The sequence below is a fragment of the Sus scrofa genome, chromosome 15 (assembly GCF_000003025.6).
Source record: "Sus scrofa isolate TJ Tabasco breed Duroc chromosome 15, Sscrofa11.1, whole genome shotgun sequence".
Taxonomy (NCBI): Eukaryota; Metazoa; Chordata; class Mammalia; order Artiodactyla; family Suidae; genus Sus; species Sus scrofa.
Genome location: NC_010457.5, coordinates 48,402,472 through 48,419,225, shown reverse-complemented (window position 1 = coordinate 48,419,225; position 16,754 = coordinate 48,402,472). Strand labels below are relative to the sequence as shown.

General features: G+C 42.6%; 1 protein-coding gene across 4 annotated transcripts in view; it reads left to right on the top strand.

Annotated features, from left to right (window-relative positions):
* ASH2L (ASH2 like histone lysine methyltransferase complex subunit) overlaps positions 1,666–16,754 on the top strand; it is a 31,135-nt gene continuing 16,046 nt past the window's right edge. Inside the window, exons 1-10 of one of the 4 annotated variants that reach the window (XM_021074652.1) lie at positions 1,666–1,904; positions 2,546–2,612; positions 3,013–3,158; positions 6,051–6,139; positions 6,421–6,515; positions 12,009–12,104; positions 13,130–13,225; positions 14,080–14,155; positions 14,875–14,892; positions 16,324–16,417. In XM_021074652.1, the coding sequence (XP_020930311.1) occupies positions 1,717–1,904; positions 2,546–2,612; positions 3,013–3,158; positions 6,051–6,139; positions 6,421–6,515; positions 12,009–12,104; positions 13,130–13,225; positions 14,080–14,155; positions 14,875–14,892; positions 16,324–16,417 (965 nt within the window). In that variant the 5' untranslated portion in view covers positions 1,666–1,716. 4 annotated transcript variants of the gene reach the window in all.

The following is a 16,754-nucleotide window of genomic DNA, read 5'->3' as shown; positions in this document are numbered from 1 at the left end:
ACCTGTGGATAAAAGTAGGCAAGGCTAATAGGACCAGTGGGAAGCAATTGGGAAATCAAAATATCTACATATTTTCAATTGCTCTGGTGTTTGATGTTCCAGAGTGTATACCCTGGAACAATACAGCATAGTAAGACTGGGCTTCAGCATTGGAGAGAGGTATACGTTTCTTTGGTAAAATGGAAAAAGGTGTATTAGGCAACTAGAAATTCTCATACTAAGTGAAATTAAGTCAGAAAGATAAATACACTTGTGATATCACCTACATGTGTAATCTAAAATGTGGCACAAGTGAACCTATCTACAGAATTAAAACACTCAAACTAGGAGAACAGATTTGCAGTTGCCAAGGAGGAGGGAGTGGGATGGACTGGGAGTTTAGAGTTAGTAGATGAAAACTATTACATTTAGAATGGATAAGCAATAAGGTCCTGCCGTACAACACAGGGAACTTTATTCAATCTCTTATGATAGACCATAATGGAAGATAATATGAGGAAATACATATGTATGACTGGGTCACTTTGCTATACAGCAGAAATGGACACACTGTAAATCGACTATAATAAAATTAAAAAAAATAGGAGTTCCCATTGTGGTGCAGTGAAAATAAAGCCTACTAGTATCTGAGGACGCCGGCTCAGTCTCTGGTCTCACTCAGTGGGTGGGGGATCCAGCGTTTGGTGTAAGTCTGTAGGTCGCAGACGCAGCTCAGATCCTGCTTTGCTCTGGCTGTGGCAGAGGCCGGCAGCTGTAGCTCCCATTTCACCCCTAGCCTGACAACTCAATATGCTGCACCAGAAGCCCTAAAAGGCAAAACAAACAACCCAACAAGCAGAAAATAAAGGTGTATTAAGATATAAACAATGACTTCCTGAAAACTGTCCTGGCCCTAATACTTCCAGGAGTTTGTATTCTCAAGCTTGGGGACCATGGCTCCGAATGCTTCCACTTACTCCAATGATCTCATCTACCTGCATTGTTGTTGACTGCTCAGGTTCTTACCTTTAGTCCACACCTGTTCCTTTCTCTAAAGACCAAGCTTCTCTAAACTCTCAAGTCCTCCAGCACTCGGGCTTCATCTTCCTTCTCTCACAGTATTAAGGAGCTTGCAGCTTCTAGAACACACACTGCGTTCCACCTCTTCGCCTGGAGACTCCATTCACATCCCCTCCCCAGCACTCGCCTGTGTAGCTGGGGCTCTGGATTCAGCCTGTCTAGGCTTCCATCTCTAGACATCACCTGGAAACCCGCTCAAAGTGGCAGATCACTAGGGCAGTACAACTAACTACTTCGGGGCGGGAAGACGTTTCCCACATTTTAACCGTGAAGAACGTTTGCACTGCACACCACAGCGTTCAAAGTCCCTAGGCTGCCAGCGCTCTCAAAGGCGCATCAATCACACGGTAGCTTCCTTTCTTAGAACCGAAAAGGGGCAGCGCCCACCCTGGAAATAAAGTGCATCGTAGACGAAATCCCAGTGGTCAACACGCCTCCTCCGCCCAACACCTGGCGGGGTGTGTCGGTGGCTTAGGAGCCCCGAGGTCCCGCCCATCTCTGCCTGCCCGCCGATCTTAAAGCGGGCTGGGAGAGCGCCTTCCCTAGGCAGGCGGTGGACCCACAGAAAGCCTTTACTATTTGAGGGTTAGAGGGCAGATCAGCAACTCGCGCGAGACCCACATAGTAATCTCGCGAGAAGTCTGGAAGGCGGCAGGGATGGCGGCGGCGGGAACTGGACCCGGCCCGGGAGTGGGTGCAGGAACCGGCCCAACAGCGGCCGTAAATGCAACACCGGCAGAAGAAGGGGAGACGAAGCCGGTAGCAGCGGTAGCAGCCGCTCCGGCTGGCGAGGGGACGTCTGTTACTCCAGCCGCGGAGCCAGTGTCGGGAGAGGCGGAAAGCGGGTGAGACGTCCTGCGGCCCGAGGAGCACAGGGGGAGGGAGACCCGCCCCTCTCGGAATCCCGCGGCTCCTGGGAGCCCTCCTGTCCGCCCCCACCGAACCTAGGCCTTGCGGCCAACGGCTCCCCCTGTCCGCTCTGGGACCTTAGTCCCGCCCGCCATTTGACCCGTCCCTTCTGAACTGCATCTCAGACTACGCCCCTTTCCTCACCTTTCGAGCCAGGTTTCTTGTACCTCCCGGCCCTAGCACCCCGGCAGGGGCCTGGTAATTCACTGTAATAGCCGGAACCCTTCACAAATCCCGGAGAGGAAACCACTTTTGCATTGCCAGACTGGAGGAAGTAATGGTCCTTCTGAAAACTGTGATGAAGAGCTGCATCTCTACGAACCTCCCCCAGGACCGATTCCACTCCGTGTAGAATTTCTGTAGGGATCGATTAGGTTTCCCTGTGCCCGGTGGGCTTGCGTCCAACTTGGCCACATTCTTCCCAACCCTGGGCATCCAGTCTGAGAACAAGCTTGGCTGAAAAAGGTGTAGGACTGTGAAATTCAGCTGTAGTTGAATCAACATCTTTGGGAGTAGGCGTTTTTGGGTTTGTTTCTCTTGAAAATTCAGTGCTTGAGTGCTTTCCTTATCTCAACAGGGATGCAAACTCGGTTGATGTAAGTGGTGGCTTGGAGACGGAATCCTCTAATGGAAAAGATACACTAGTAAGTATTTGTTTTGGCACGTTTGCAGGGCAAAACAGTTGGTTTTTATTTTTTACTTAAAAATTTTTTTTTTCATTTTAAGGCCACAGCTGCGGCATATAGAAGTTCGCAGGCTAGGGGTCAAATCAGAGCTACAGCTGCCAGCCTATGACACAGCCACAGCAACGCAAGATCCAAGCTGTGTCGGTGACCTACACCACAGCTCATAGCAACGTGGGATCCTTAACTCACAGAGCGGGGCCAGGGATCGAACCCACATCCTCACAGATACTATTCGGGTTTTTACCGCTGAACCAGAATGGGAACTCCCATTGTGGAAGTTGGTTTTTTGAAGTTTTCAAGCAAATCAAAATACCATTAGGTTAGTTAACTTGATTCTGTAATGGCTCTGCGGACACAGGAAGGTGCTGGGGATACTTCAGAGGTGATGGATACTCAGGCGGGCTCCGTGGATGAAGAGAATGGCCGGCAATTGGGAGAGGTGGAGCTACAGTGTGGAATATGTACAAAGTGGTTCACAGCAGACACGTTCGGCATAGATACCTCGTGAGTATTTCTTACAGTCTTTGTAAAAATTGCTTTGTAAGATGCTAGATTTCGACCTGTTCAGCACCTGAATGGTTTGTTTGTGGGCAAATGTAAATGCGTAGTATTTCCTTTGTCACCTGAACCCTGTTAAGTGAATACTTGGGTTTGAGTCAGGAACTGCTTTAAACTCTGAGCATGTTTTCTGTCTACTGAAGGCATAGCAATTTTTTGTTTTGGTTTCTTTCGTTCTTTTTTGGCCTCTCCCACAGCATGTGGGATGTGGAAGATCCCTGGTCAGGGTTCGAACCCAAGCCATAGCAGCAACATGAGCCGCTGCAGTGACACTGCCAAATCCTTAACCCTCTTCGCCACGAGGAATTCCTTTTGGTTTCCAATTCCTTCCCTTTAGGTGTCTTAAATTCTCTCCTCAGCAAAAACCAGTTTCCAAATCTTTGACCCGTTCTAGTGAATTAAAATCATTTTTATGGATGCTAGAGAATGAAAGTCTCTTTTCCTCATTTGAGGGATTTAGTCACCTACCATCAATATGAGCATTACTGAGTCTGTGGAAATAACTGTACTGCTGGCTCTCTCGATGGTGTCTTTTTTTTTTTTTTTCTTTTTTGGCATATGGAGTTCCCAGACCAGGAGTCACATCCAAGCCACAGTTGCATCCTAAGTTCCAACCTATGCTTTCTAAGTAAAAAGTTAAAGAAATGCTAATGTTTTCATTAACATGTGACTGGTTACCAGAGATAGGCTGCTTAAAAAAGAAAGAAAAATTCTGAAGAATCAGAAAGAAAGAATTTATCTTGGTAGGAAGATCTATAGGGAAAATATACAAGCTAAGCAAAGCTGGTCAGTTAGAAAAGACCTACAATAAGGCCACTTTGGCCATAGAGAATTTGTTTGGATAAACAGGGCCTAGGAAAGGAATTTTACCACAGCAATAACTTGGAGCAATCCAGAGAAGTGATCAAAGCACAGTTCAGAGTGTTGGTAGAGACCAGTTGGTACCTGAATTTAAGAAGTTTCACCTAAAGCCCGCCAGGTGGGAGAGATTAGCCTTTATTGCTGAGATGGAAGGAGTGAGTGAGCTAGCTGGGTATGGAAAAGGCCACTGTAAACACCTGATTGTGTTTGAATTGAGTATTAACTATATACCTGCCTATCTGTAGTCTGAGGCTTTGCCTTCTGTTAGTGAGCTTATCACAATGGGTATTTAACAGAAAGGGGTTCTAGAGAGAGGTAGAGATAAGGAAACCCGTCTTAACATTCATGAGGATGTTGCCTAATTCCTTGCAGGGCGGTGAGAGACACACTCTGGAACTTTCTCTTTGAGGATACCTTCAGCTAGTTTCGGCAGAATCCAAGATAAACCTGCCTTTGTTTTGATTTCTTCTCTTCCAACTTAAACCAGTCTTTTGTTTTTCTGTTACTTTCTCCTTTTCAAGACTGAGCTCTCTCTGTAATTTTCCAGTCATCCAGTGCAGTTGCCATCCTCAGTTGCTCCCTCTACTGCCTTCTTTTTTTCTTTGCTTTTTGGGGCTGCATTTGTGGTATATGGAAGTTCCCAGGCTAGGGGTTAAATTGGAGCTGCAGCTGCTGACCTACACCACAGCTCACAGCAGTACCAGATCCTTAACCCACTGAGTGAGGCCAGGGATCGAACCCACATCCTTATAGATACCCGTTGGGTTCATAACCCGCTGGACCACAATGGGAACTCCCAACTGCCTTCTTCCTCTCTGCTCTCAAACAGACATGCCTTCTCTTGCCCCTGAGCTCACCTCTCGGGAGATTTCCTGTGTGATACAAGCATAGAACTGCTTAGAACTCCTTTTACTTCCTGTCCACCCCCATCAAGTCTACCCCCAAGCCTAACCAGTGTTTTTTCTTCTTATACATTTGCTTGTCCCTTCCATTCTTATTATTTCACTCTAAGTGGGGCCTCCTTTTTTTGTTTTTAACCTTCTGCTGAAACTGCTATAGAAGCTTCTTACACAGATTCCCATTTCTTAATTTCTTCCTCCCTTCAGACCCATCGTCTCATCAAGCTTATTACTTTCACCTGTCGCATCCCTGTCACGATGTTCCTACTACCCACAGAGAAAACCTGCTTTCCCCGGGCATGTAGGGCCTCTGGTACTTCTGCCTTTCAAGCCTTGTTTGATACCATATCTCTGACAGCTGCCCTCTGTTAGCCAAGCTGGTTTACACCAGCTTGCCCCCTTGCCTCCTAGTTTGCACTTTCATGTCTCTACACAAAATAGTTCACCTGTAGAAAGGAAAACTGACTCATCTTTCCAAATCCAGTTCACAGTTTGTGCCCTGGAAAAAAATCTTCTTTGGAATTTCTTGGTGGCTCAGTGGTTTAAGGACTTGGCATTGTCACTGCTGTGGAGTGGGTGCACTCCCTGGCCCTGGAACTTCCGGTGTTCCTTGGGCACAGCCAAAAGAAAAGAAAAATCTTCCCTCTTTTTTTTTTTTTTTTTTGTCTTTTTGCCATTTCTTGGGCCGCTCCTGCGGCATACAGAGGTTCCTAGGCTAGGGGTTGAATCAGAGCTGTAGCTGCTGGCCTACACCACAGCTCATGGCAACACCAGATCCCCAACCCATTGAGCAAGGCCAGGGATTGAACCGGAAACCTCATGGTTCTTAGTCGGATTCGTTAACCACTGCGCCACGACGGGAACTCCCGGATAATGTCTTAATAAATTTTTGTGACAGGGAAATCCTGGCATTGTAAAAATATGAGCCCTGTTTTGGTGACCTTTTAAGTTTTAAAAGTACATTAATATATTATCACTACTATCTATCTTTCATGGAGGGAAAGGATCCCTGTTGATTTACTTCTCGTAAGTCTGTGTTCAGAAGTTCACTAATTTGCACAATTTGGCTGTTCTGCAGATCCTGTCTACCTTTCATGACCAACTACAGTTTCCACTGCAATGTGTGCCATCATAGTGGGAATACGTATTTCCTCCGGAAGCAAGCAAGTAAGGACCAGTTCTGCAATACTGCAAAGTGATTGTCCTCTAGTTAGCTGGAAAAGAAAAGAGATTTGGGCTGAGCCAAATCAGGAAACCTTTGCCTGGCAGCCAGTATAAGTTACACTGGGGCTTCCCTCTGATCGTTGCTATTGTCCATGTCAAATCAAATAATGACTGTCTTTGCCGCTATAGTTGTTAACTTAACCTGTGGACCATCTAGTGGAATATTCTTTTGGTAATAGGGATATATTACTCAGGTAATGTCTTTTTCCATTTTGTTTTTATAGACTTGAAGGAAATGTGCCTTAGTGCTTTGGCCAACCTAACGTGGCAGTCTCGAACACAGGATGAACACCCAAAAACCATGTTCTCCAAGGATAAGGTAGAGATAGAATTATTGTAATTGCAATTATGCCAAAGAATCAAAAAGTACTTCTGTAGTGTTTCTGTAGAGAAATCAGCTGATATTCTTATGGGGGTTCCCTTGTAGGTAACATTCTGTTTTTCTCTTGCTGCCTTTAGGATCCTCTCTTTATCACTAACTTTTGCCGTTTTTATTATGATGTGTCTTGGTGTGGGTCTGTTTGGGTTCAGTTTGTTTGGGGCCCTCTGTGCTTCTTGTATCTTGAATCCAGTATCCTTGAGATTTGGGAAGTTTCCATCGATAAAAAGTACTTCTGAATTTGAATACAGTGGACCCTTCAACAACACGAATTGGAACTTCATAGGTCCACTTATATGCAGATTTTTTTTCACTAAATTATTGCAGTCCTATACCATTCAAGGTTGAATCCTTGGATGTGGAATCACAGATACAGAGGGCTAACTGTAAAGGTATACGAGGATTTTTGACTGTGCAGACAGCACCCCTGACCCCTTGGCAGAGTTGTCCAAGGGTCAGTGGTACACTCACTCTAACAATAACTTCTTCCCCCCAGTTTTTATGAATATATGACTGTAGATTCAGGTGATTTACTGATTTTCTGCTGTGTGCACATTATATCATTGGATTAGTTATTAGTAGAAATGGCAAAAAGACAAAAAAAAAAAAAACTGAATCCAAGTTGCAGCTGCAACCTATGCCATAGCTGCAGCAACGCCAGATCCTTAATCTGCTGTGCAAGGCCGGGGATCGAACCCTCGCTGCTGCAAAGATAAAGTCGAATCCTTAACCCATGGTGCCACAGCGCGAACTCCAGTTTGAGCCGTTTTTATAGATGCTGATCACTTGTTATCGTCAAGGAAGACGACCAGTTTATACGTTCCTTTTATTTATTTTTATTTTAAGATTTTAATTTTTTCTATTATAGTTGATTTACAACATTCTGTCAATTTCTGCTGTATAGCAAAATGACCCAGTCATGTATATATGACTAGAATAGAAATATATATATACACACACGCATTCTTTTTCTCACATTATCCTCCAGCATGTTCCATCACAAGTTATTACATATGGTTCTTGGTGCTCTAAAGCAGGTATACATTCCTTTTTTTAAAAAGATTTATCCTTTATCGTTAAATTGGGAAACCACTTGACTAAAGTCAGGACTCAGAATTAGATGATTAGCCAGTCCATGAATCTTTCCTATTGTGATTCATGGTAAAAATAAGACAAATTTTAGAATGATGGAGTTTACATTGTGACTTATATACATTTAAAACTGAAACACCCTCTGGTATTCATTCACCCTCTTAGTATTCATTTAAAACCGAAACACCCTCTGGTCTCTTCCCTCTGCACACTGCTATTTTCTATTCTAGTCAATGCTAGTTTTGACCTATAGAACTGACTTTATAACCTGTTAACTGACTGCAGCCTATAGTTTGAAAGACACTGGTTAGTATAGGGGGTTTAGTGAGACTAACATATTTAGGATCAGACTGACAAGGGAGTTTTCTACTAACCAGAGGTTAAGACTTAATCCTGTAAGGTGGAGGAGTCAGCAGAGGGTCCCCTCCACAAGCCCCTTTTTTTTCCTGCATTAAAAGAGCATGCATTTAAATAGAGCTTTCCTGGGAGTTCCCATTGTGGCTCAGCAGAAACAAATCTGACTAGTATCCATGAGGACGCAGGTTCCATCCCTGGCCTTGCTCAGTGGGTTAAGGATCCAGCATTGCTGTGAGCTGTGGTGTAGGTTACAGACGAGGCTTGGATCTGGCGTGGCTTGGCTGTGGCGTAGGCCAGTGGCTATAGCTCCAATTTGACTGCTAGCCTGGGGACCTCCATATGCCACAGGTATGGCCCTGAAACGGTAAAAGATAGATAGATAGATAGATGTTTGCCGTTAATAGGTTTGGTTTTCTTCTCTCTTTTTTTCCCAAATTATTATTTTGAATTTATAAAATATACAGAAAAATTCAAATAGTGCAGTGAACATGTGTTTATTCTTTTATTTTTAGCCTTTTATTATTATATTTTTCTACTGTACAGCATGGTGACCCAGTTACACATACATGTATACATTCTTTTTTTTCACATTACATGTTCCATCATAAGTGACTGGACAGAGTTCCCAGTGCTGCACAGCAGGATCTCATTGCTAATCCATCCTGAAGGCAACAGTCTGCATCTATTAATCCCAAGCTCCCAGTCCATCCCACTCCCTCCCCTCCCCCTTGGCAACTACAAGTTTCCAAGTCCATGATTTTCTTTTCTGTGGAAAGGTTCATTTGTGCTATATATTAGATTCCAGATAAAAGTGATATCATAAGGTATTTGTCTTTCTCTTTCTGACTTACTTCATTCAGTATGAGAGTCTCTAGTTCCATCCATGTTGCTGCAAATGGCATTATTTTGTTCTTTTTTATGGCTGAGTAGTATTCCGTTGTGTATATATACTACATGTTCCTAATCCAATCATCTGTCCGTGAACATTTGGGTTGATTGCATGTGTTGGCTATTGTGAGTAGTGCTGCAGTGAACATGCGGGTGCATGTGTCTTTGTCTTTTTGCCACTTCTGGGGCCGCTCCCTCGGCATATGAAGGTTCCCAGGCTAGGGGTCAGATTGTAGCTGTAGCTGCTGGCCTACGCCAGAGCCACAGCAATGCGGGATCCGAGCCTCGTCTGCAACCTACACCACAGCTAATGGCAACGCCGGATCCTTAACCCACTGAGAAGGCCAGGGATCAAACCTGAAACCTCATGGTTCCTAGTCAGATTCATTAACCACTGAGCCACGACGGGAACTCCTGCATGTGTCTTTTTTAAGGAAAGTTTTGTCTGGATACATGCCCAAGAGTGGGACTGCTATGTCATATGGTAGTTCTATGAATAGTTTTCTAAGGTACCTCCATACTGTTGCCCATAGTGGTTGTACCAGCTGACATTCCCACCAACAGTGCAGGAGGGTTCCCTTTTCTCCACAGCCCCTCCAGCACTTGTTATTTGTGGACTTATTAATGATGGCCATTCTGACTGGTATAAGGTGGTATCTCGTGGTAGTTTTGATTTGCATTTCTCTACTAATTAGTGATGTTGAGCATTGTTTCAAGTGCTTGTTGGCCATCTGTATATCTTCCTTGGAGAAATGTCTATTCAGGTCTTTTGCCCATTTTTCCATTGGGTTGTTGGCTTTTTTTTTTTTTTTCTGTTGAGTTGTATAAGTTGTTTGTATATTTTAGAGATTAGACCCTTGTCAGTTGCATCATTTGAAACTATTTTCTCCCATTCTGTAAGTTGTCTTTTTGAACATGTGTTTATTCTTTATCCAGATTTGCCAGTTAATATTTTGCTGTGTTTGCTTTATCTCCCCATATCTATTTCCTTCTAAGCTTATAGGAAACTAAACTGCAGGTATTATACTTTACCCAGTATTCTCTCATAACCGTGATACAGGGATCGTACTAAAAAAATTTAATGTTGATGCAGTACAGCTATCTAATATGTACACTTTGTATTTCTGTGTATACAGTCTATATTTTCTCAATATTATTATTGTCTTAATAATATCCCTTATAGCTTTTTCTTCCATCCAGAACCTAATCGAGGGGCACACATTAGTTGTAATGTCTCTTTTATCTCTAGAACAATTCCTTTGTTTATTTTACTGTATTTATTTATTTATTTGGTCTGTTAGGACATTTGAAATTTTGAAGAGGCCTAGACAGTTGTTTGTCATGATGCCCCTCAGTTTGCATTTATCTGATTGTTTCCTTATGAATAAGTTCAGGTTAAACATTTTTAGCAAGAATATCATCTAGGCAGCGTGTGTTTTTCTCTGTTATCACATCAGAAAGCATAAGCTATTCCTTTGTTTTTTATTCATTTATTTTTAATCTTTTTTCTTCTTTGGCCACTCTGTGGCATATGAAGTTCCCAGGCCAGGGATCAGATCCAAACCAAAGCTGCAACCTACGCCACAGCTGCGGCAACACCTGATCCTTAATCCACTGTGCTGGGCTGGGGATCAAACCTGCATCCCAATGCTCCCAAGACATCGCCAATCCTGTTGCACCATGGCAAGAACTCCCATCAATTGCTTTGTTTTATTAGTAGTGATCCTAAATTTGACTACAAGATTTCTCTATTATAGGGACACTTTTTCTTTGTAATTAGTAATTCATGGGGTGATACATCTAGTTTGTGTGAATATCTTATTCTAACCCTTTCAAGCAGTGGTTGTAGCAACCATTGAGTTTCCTTGCCTAAATCAGTAAAGAAGCGTGCCCCCCATTGTCCTCGTTTAAGTTTAGGAACTGCTGTGGATTTGTGGCTTTTTATAGTCCATTATGAGATTTCTGAATTTCTGATGCTCAGATTTGACCAGTGTGGGCTCCGTCCAAACTGACTCCTGAAACTTTTTGATATGTCCCTATCAGTTTTTTGAACTCTTCCCTACTTTCTGGAACAACAGAACATTCTAGTCTTTTTTTTCTTGTACTTTCTCTGATTCAACCCTGGTTTCTTTTAGTACTGATTTGGTTTTCAGGGCACTGACTCTGGTGAAAGATGTTAGTGGTGGACTAGCTGCACTGGGCTGTGGAAGGTGGTCTGGGGTCAGGGGAGGTTGGTGCCAGAGGATCAAGCTTAGACAGCTGTTTGAGTGGCACAGGCAGGAACTGGCAAGGACCACAGTCAAAGCAGTGGGGGTGGGAAGGAGGCCTGACTGCGGAGAAAGTTCTGAAATTTAAAAACTTATTTAGTGACAGTTGAGATATGCAGGTTGTACGAGAAGAACAAGGATGACTCTGGAGTCAAACTTGTGATTCCAGGTGAAGGTGACTCTGAGTGTTAAGAGCAAGAACAGAGTCTACAGAGCAAATCTGTGGAGGGAGATACAGTTCAGGCTTAGTCACAAGGATTCTGAGGCGCCTTTGGGGTGTGCAGGGGAGATGCCTCAAGCATGGAGGAGCAGGAGCTCTGGAGGGAGAACTTGGGTGTCATCTTCCAGGCTGCAGCCCTGTCCAGGGGACTGGATCAGTCTTTTCCCTCCAGCTGGATCGAAAGCCCTAAATGGCTAAGATTTGTGTATACTTACGTCAGATTCCCCACAACCTGTATGTTGTTTGCGTGCAGTTATGTTTGTTCACTTATTAAAAGACTAAACATGGATTTGTCCCCTTTTCTTACATTAAATCTTCATTGGAGTAGAGTTGACTTAGAATGCTATGTTAGTTTCAGGTGTACAGCAAAGTGAATCAGTTATACATATATATCCATTCTTTTTTCCCATATGGGTTTTCCCATACTATTGAGTAGATTTCCCTGAACTATACAGTGGATTCGTCTTTTGGTTCTGACAAGCCCTTTGAAAATGCTGCAGTTTAAAAATTTTTTTTTGCGAGCATAAGCTTGAAAGAAACTATGAAAATCTTAATATATCTTGTTTTATTTTTTATTTATTTTTAATTTTATCTTGTTTTAAAACTTAGGATATCATACCATTTATTGATAAATACTGGGAGTGCATGACGACCAGACAGAGACCTGGGAAAATGACTTGGCCAAATAACATTGTTAAAACAATGGTAAGTAGACTAAAATTGATTAGCCTTGACATTTGGAAAACTAGTGTTCTTTGTAAAAATTAATTTTTTTTGGTCTCACTGAAATAATGTGATGACTAAGAAAATGAGAACAACCTAATATTTAATAGTTTTCACACAAAATCAGTAAGTTACACATTGTGTCTTAAATGAAGGCACGGTGGGTTTTTTTGTTTGGTCTTTTTTTGGTGTTTTGTTTTCTTTTTGCTTTTTAGGGCCATATGTTCAGCATATATAAGTTCCCAGGCAAGGGGTTGAATCAGAGCTGTAGCCACCAGCCTATGCCACAGCCATAGCAATGCCAGAACTGAGCTGCATCTGTGACCTACACCACAGCTCACGGGAACACTGGATCCTTAACCCACTGAGCGAGGCCAGGGAATCTAACCTGTGTCCTCATGGATATTGGTCAGATTCTTTTCTGATGAGCCATGATGGGAACTCCTGTCTGATGCACTTTTGTGAGAATAATTTTGTATTGAAATTGGAGACAGTTGTTTTTCTTTGATTAAAAAAATTTTTTTGTTTTTTTAAAAAGAGCGAAAGCAAATAACACTGTTGTATATATACATTATTGCCCTTAAAGCATCTGGGGAGAAGCCCAGGCAAGCCATTAATAGTACTTATCTCTGTGAGGTGCAAGGATAGGAGGGGGTTATGAAGAATGTTGGCTTTCAGTTTTTCAAGTTTCTCTATTTGACTTTTCTTTTGGTCACCCCCACAGCATGGAAAATTCCCAAACCAAGGATTGAACCTGCACCAAGGTTCTAATCAGAGCCACAGCAGTGACAATGCCAGATCCTTAACCCACTAAGCCACAAGGGAATTGTTTGAATTTTTTGAAGGTCATATATTAATTTTCTGATCAGAAAAAGCAGTACTGCTGTGGAGGGGGCTTTGTTTGTGTTTTGGAGATTACTCCTAGGAATTGGAGTGGTTGATCATCTGTTTAGTACTTCTGTTACATATAAAATTTCCAGTAATACTGCAATACTCTTTGCTTTTAGAGTAAAGAAAGAGATGTGTTCTTAGTAAAGGAACACCCTGATCCTGGGAGTAAGGACCCAGAAGAAGATTACCCCAAGTTTGGCCTTCTGGATCAGGTATGTTAATAGGCTTCATATTCCCCTTTTGATTTTTAAGCCAAGGAGACAGAGACTCAGGCTTTGTTTACATTTGTATATTTGCCACTTATAACACACTGCCCTTCACACCTATGGCTTTCTGGGCTACAAGTAAATGGTTCTCATTCCACCTGGAAAGAAAGAACACTCTTAATCCGGAAGGCTGGTGTTTTAGTTTCGCTCCTCCCCAAAATGTTATGACTTGATGCATATTTTTTTAATTTTTTTAAACTTCCGTTTCCTCACTTGTAACACAGGCCATTCCAAGTTATATTCTCACTTTCTTTCCATCTCAACTTTGCTCTAAAAACATTTGTCAGTGTGAAGAAAAATTCACCGTGAAGAAGAGGTTGTGCTGCATACCTGGCATAACATGAGGAAGAAGCAAATTTTCACTCTTCTTGTTCAGTAGCAGGGGTCACATTTAGCGTCTCGGGAGGTCAGATCTTTTATCTGTACCTTAAAATGTGTGATTTGCCAGCATTGAAAATTCAAGATTTTGCATAGAAATGCAGATTTCTGTCTTTTCCTGTAAAATGAGAAGCTCTGATTACTTTGGGCCTGGACTCCCAAGGGAGCCATTGGCCCTCCACTACCCTCATGGGGTGGTTGCCATTCATCCTCATTCTCAAAGCGCATTGGTCTATACTTGGCTGCCGCACACTTGTTACTTGCCTATCTCGAAGCATCTGAGTTTGGGACTCCTGCAGGTTTCAGACTGTAGGATTGTCATTCTACTAGAATTTCTTCCTTTGTTGTTTTTGTTTTTTTGACATTGCCAGGTTGGTTTCATTATATAGCCTCCCTTTATAATTGAATATTTTTCCCTCCAGGATCTTAGTAACATTGGCCCTGCTTATGACAACCAAAAACAAAGCAGCACTGTTTCTACCAGTGGGAATCTAAATGGTAAGTATTTAAGTGTCTCATTGATGATATATTTGTAAGCTCTTGAATCCAAATGTGCCTAGGATTAGGCGGTCTTTGGGTTGACTCTTACCTGGATATTTACCAAGATGCTTTAAAGTCCAAGTCTTAATTTTTAGGAGCTAGCTAAAGATACGACAGATGGTAGTAGAGAACTTTTGTCACTCTACACAACAGTTTGATCTTAAGTGAAACAGACCTAGCATGAAACAAGGCACAATTTTAAGGTCAGATTTACTGTGTTTATATTAGGCTCCCCTTCTGTGTCCTTGACTTAGATTCAGTACTTCACTTTTTCCTTAATTCAGCTGTTACTTAACAAACTTCTTGCCCATCTCCTGTTTTTATTTTATCCTGAATCTTCAGCTTATTCACATGACAGCATCTCTGTGTTGAGCACCCACTGTAGCATGTTTTTCTCTCTAACCCGCCTGCTAGCATCCATGCCCTTTGTTACTAACGATAATCTATTGAGAGTTGGGATAGTGGGGAGGTAGCCAGCTATTCCTCTGACCCGTGATATCATTAACTCATCTTTTGGAGTGGTAGCATCTTATATGAGTAAATCATTCCCACTGTTACTGATATTCTAAGATGGGTTGGAAATAGCTAAGTGTATTTGTTCATCTTTTTACATTATTTTTTTCCCCTTTTAACTGTTAAAATTTGACAAATACATGGTGCCACTTCTGTTCTTACAGGTGGAGCCTCTTTTGGAGGTGAATTCCTCCTCTGTCTTCTTTCAGCCTCTCAGACTTAAGTATTTTGTGGTTTGGAAAATGCTTTTTGCTGAGTTGTGGTAGAAGCTAAAATGACATTAGAATTTTAAAGCTTTGTGAAAATGGTGGCAATAGCATTTGCTATGAAATATTAGTTCCAGTTTAATGTCAGTGATGAGAAGCTTGTACGTTGTCATATTCTGCCTAACACGGCCAGCAGTCCCCTTAGTCTTGCTTGTTTTGTTCAAGATGGATCTAAAACGCCCCTCAAAATAACTAAAATGCAAATGCCAAAAAAACTTAATCATTTTTTGATTAAGGTAACTCAGACTAGAGGTGTTGATGCTACAGCAGTTTAACTTTAAGCCTTTTATAAGGAATAGGAATGACAGCTGGTGTGTTCATTAAAGGGAGTTCTGCTTAAGTCTGGTCTTGTCTGTGCAGAATATGACCTGCCTTCAACGTCTTGATCCCTTTTCTTGCAGCAGAACTGCTGATAATTTCCAAGCTTGCCCCAAATTAAGATACAGTACTGTATGCAGTTGTTTACATAAAGGTGTTTTCCTGCAGTTCAGGGATGTTTTCTTGCAGTTGGAAAAACAAACTGAGAGGAATGGTAACTGGACAAAAATTTCAAAAAACCCATTTTCAAAAATACACAAGGTAGTGTTCCTTGTGGCTTTAGTATGTAGATTTTTTTTTTTTGTATAAAATTTATATATTCTCTATTGATATTTGCTCTTAATTCTACAAGCCAGCTTAGTCTAACCTAAATTGGATGTGCTGGCACCATCTTAATTGCAAAAATTGCCTACTAAATTGAAAGCCACCTTTCCTACATGGGTCATGTACAACCTAGTGGATGCCTAACAGCACTGGAGAGAAACACCTTTTTGGTACATCTGTTTTTGTTTTCCATGTTTGGTGTACTTTTGTCTTGGTGGATATTCAAGTTAAGTGCTTTAGCAGATACTGTGCCTTTATCATGTTTATGGAATATACCGTGTGTAGTTCAAGCAAGTGAACATCTACTTATCGTGGAGCTATTTTCTCTTTGCAGATGTTTGTATTGATTGGGTAGAAAAAACCTTCATCCATGCAGTTGTTTCTAGCTGTGGGTGTTTGGAATCTGAGTGAGTGAAAATGCATTTGTGTTACATCCTCAGAAAGTGCACTAGTGGGTTGAAAATGTAACACAGGTAGCATGTGTGCTGGGTTCACTCACCTTTACTGCCAGAACCCGGTGTTCTGGGCTGTGAGCCCCTCAGCAGACTTGCTCTGAACCAGAGTACAGCCCAGTGTGCTTTTGGGCAGGAAGCCCTGTGGCGTCACACAAATGCATGCTGGGGTGTTGGTACCCACGGAGTGTCAGCATCTATCCGTGGGGTATCGGTCACAGCCCATTAAAAGTGATCTGCCTTCTCTTCAAAGGAGGAATTGCAGCAGGAAGCAGTGGGAAAGGAAGAGGCGCTAAGCGCAAGCAGCAGGATGGCGGAACCACGGGGACCACCAAGAAGGCCCGGAGGTGGGCAGAACATCCACCCTCCTCAGCACTGCTGGAGTGTTCTCTGGGTGGCAGTGTCCATCAGAGGGGAAAGAGCTAAGGTGTCAGGGTATAAGCCTGTCCCTTGTTTCTCAAGCCTTAAGTGCTTTGAGGAGTAAAGTAACCCCAGGCTAGGCATCCTGTTTTATGAACTTATTCTGAGTAGAGCAGCCCCAGGGCAGCACCATCCAGTGATTTACCTGGGAATAAATCTCGAGTGAGGCATCTGGAAAAAGGAGAGATGGCGCAGGGGAGTGAAACCAATATTGAAATGGTAGTTCTTTGAATGTTCTGCCTCCCTCATGGCTCTTCTCTCCAC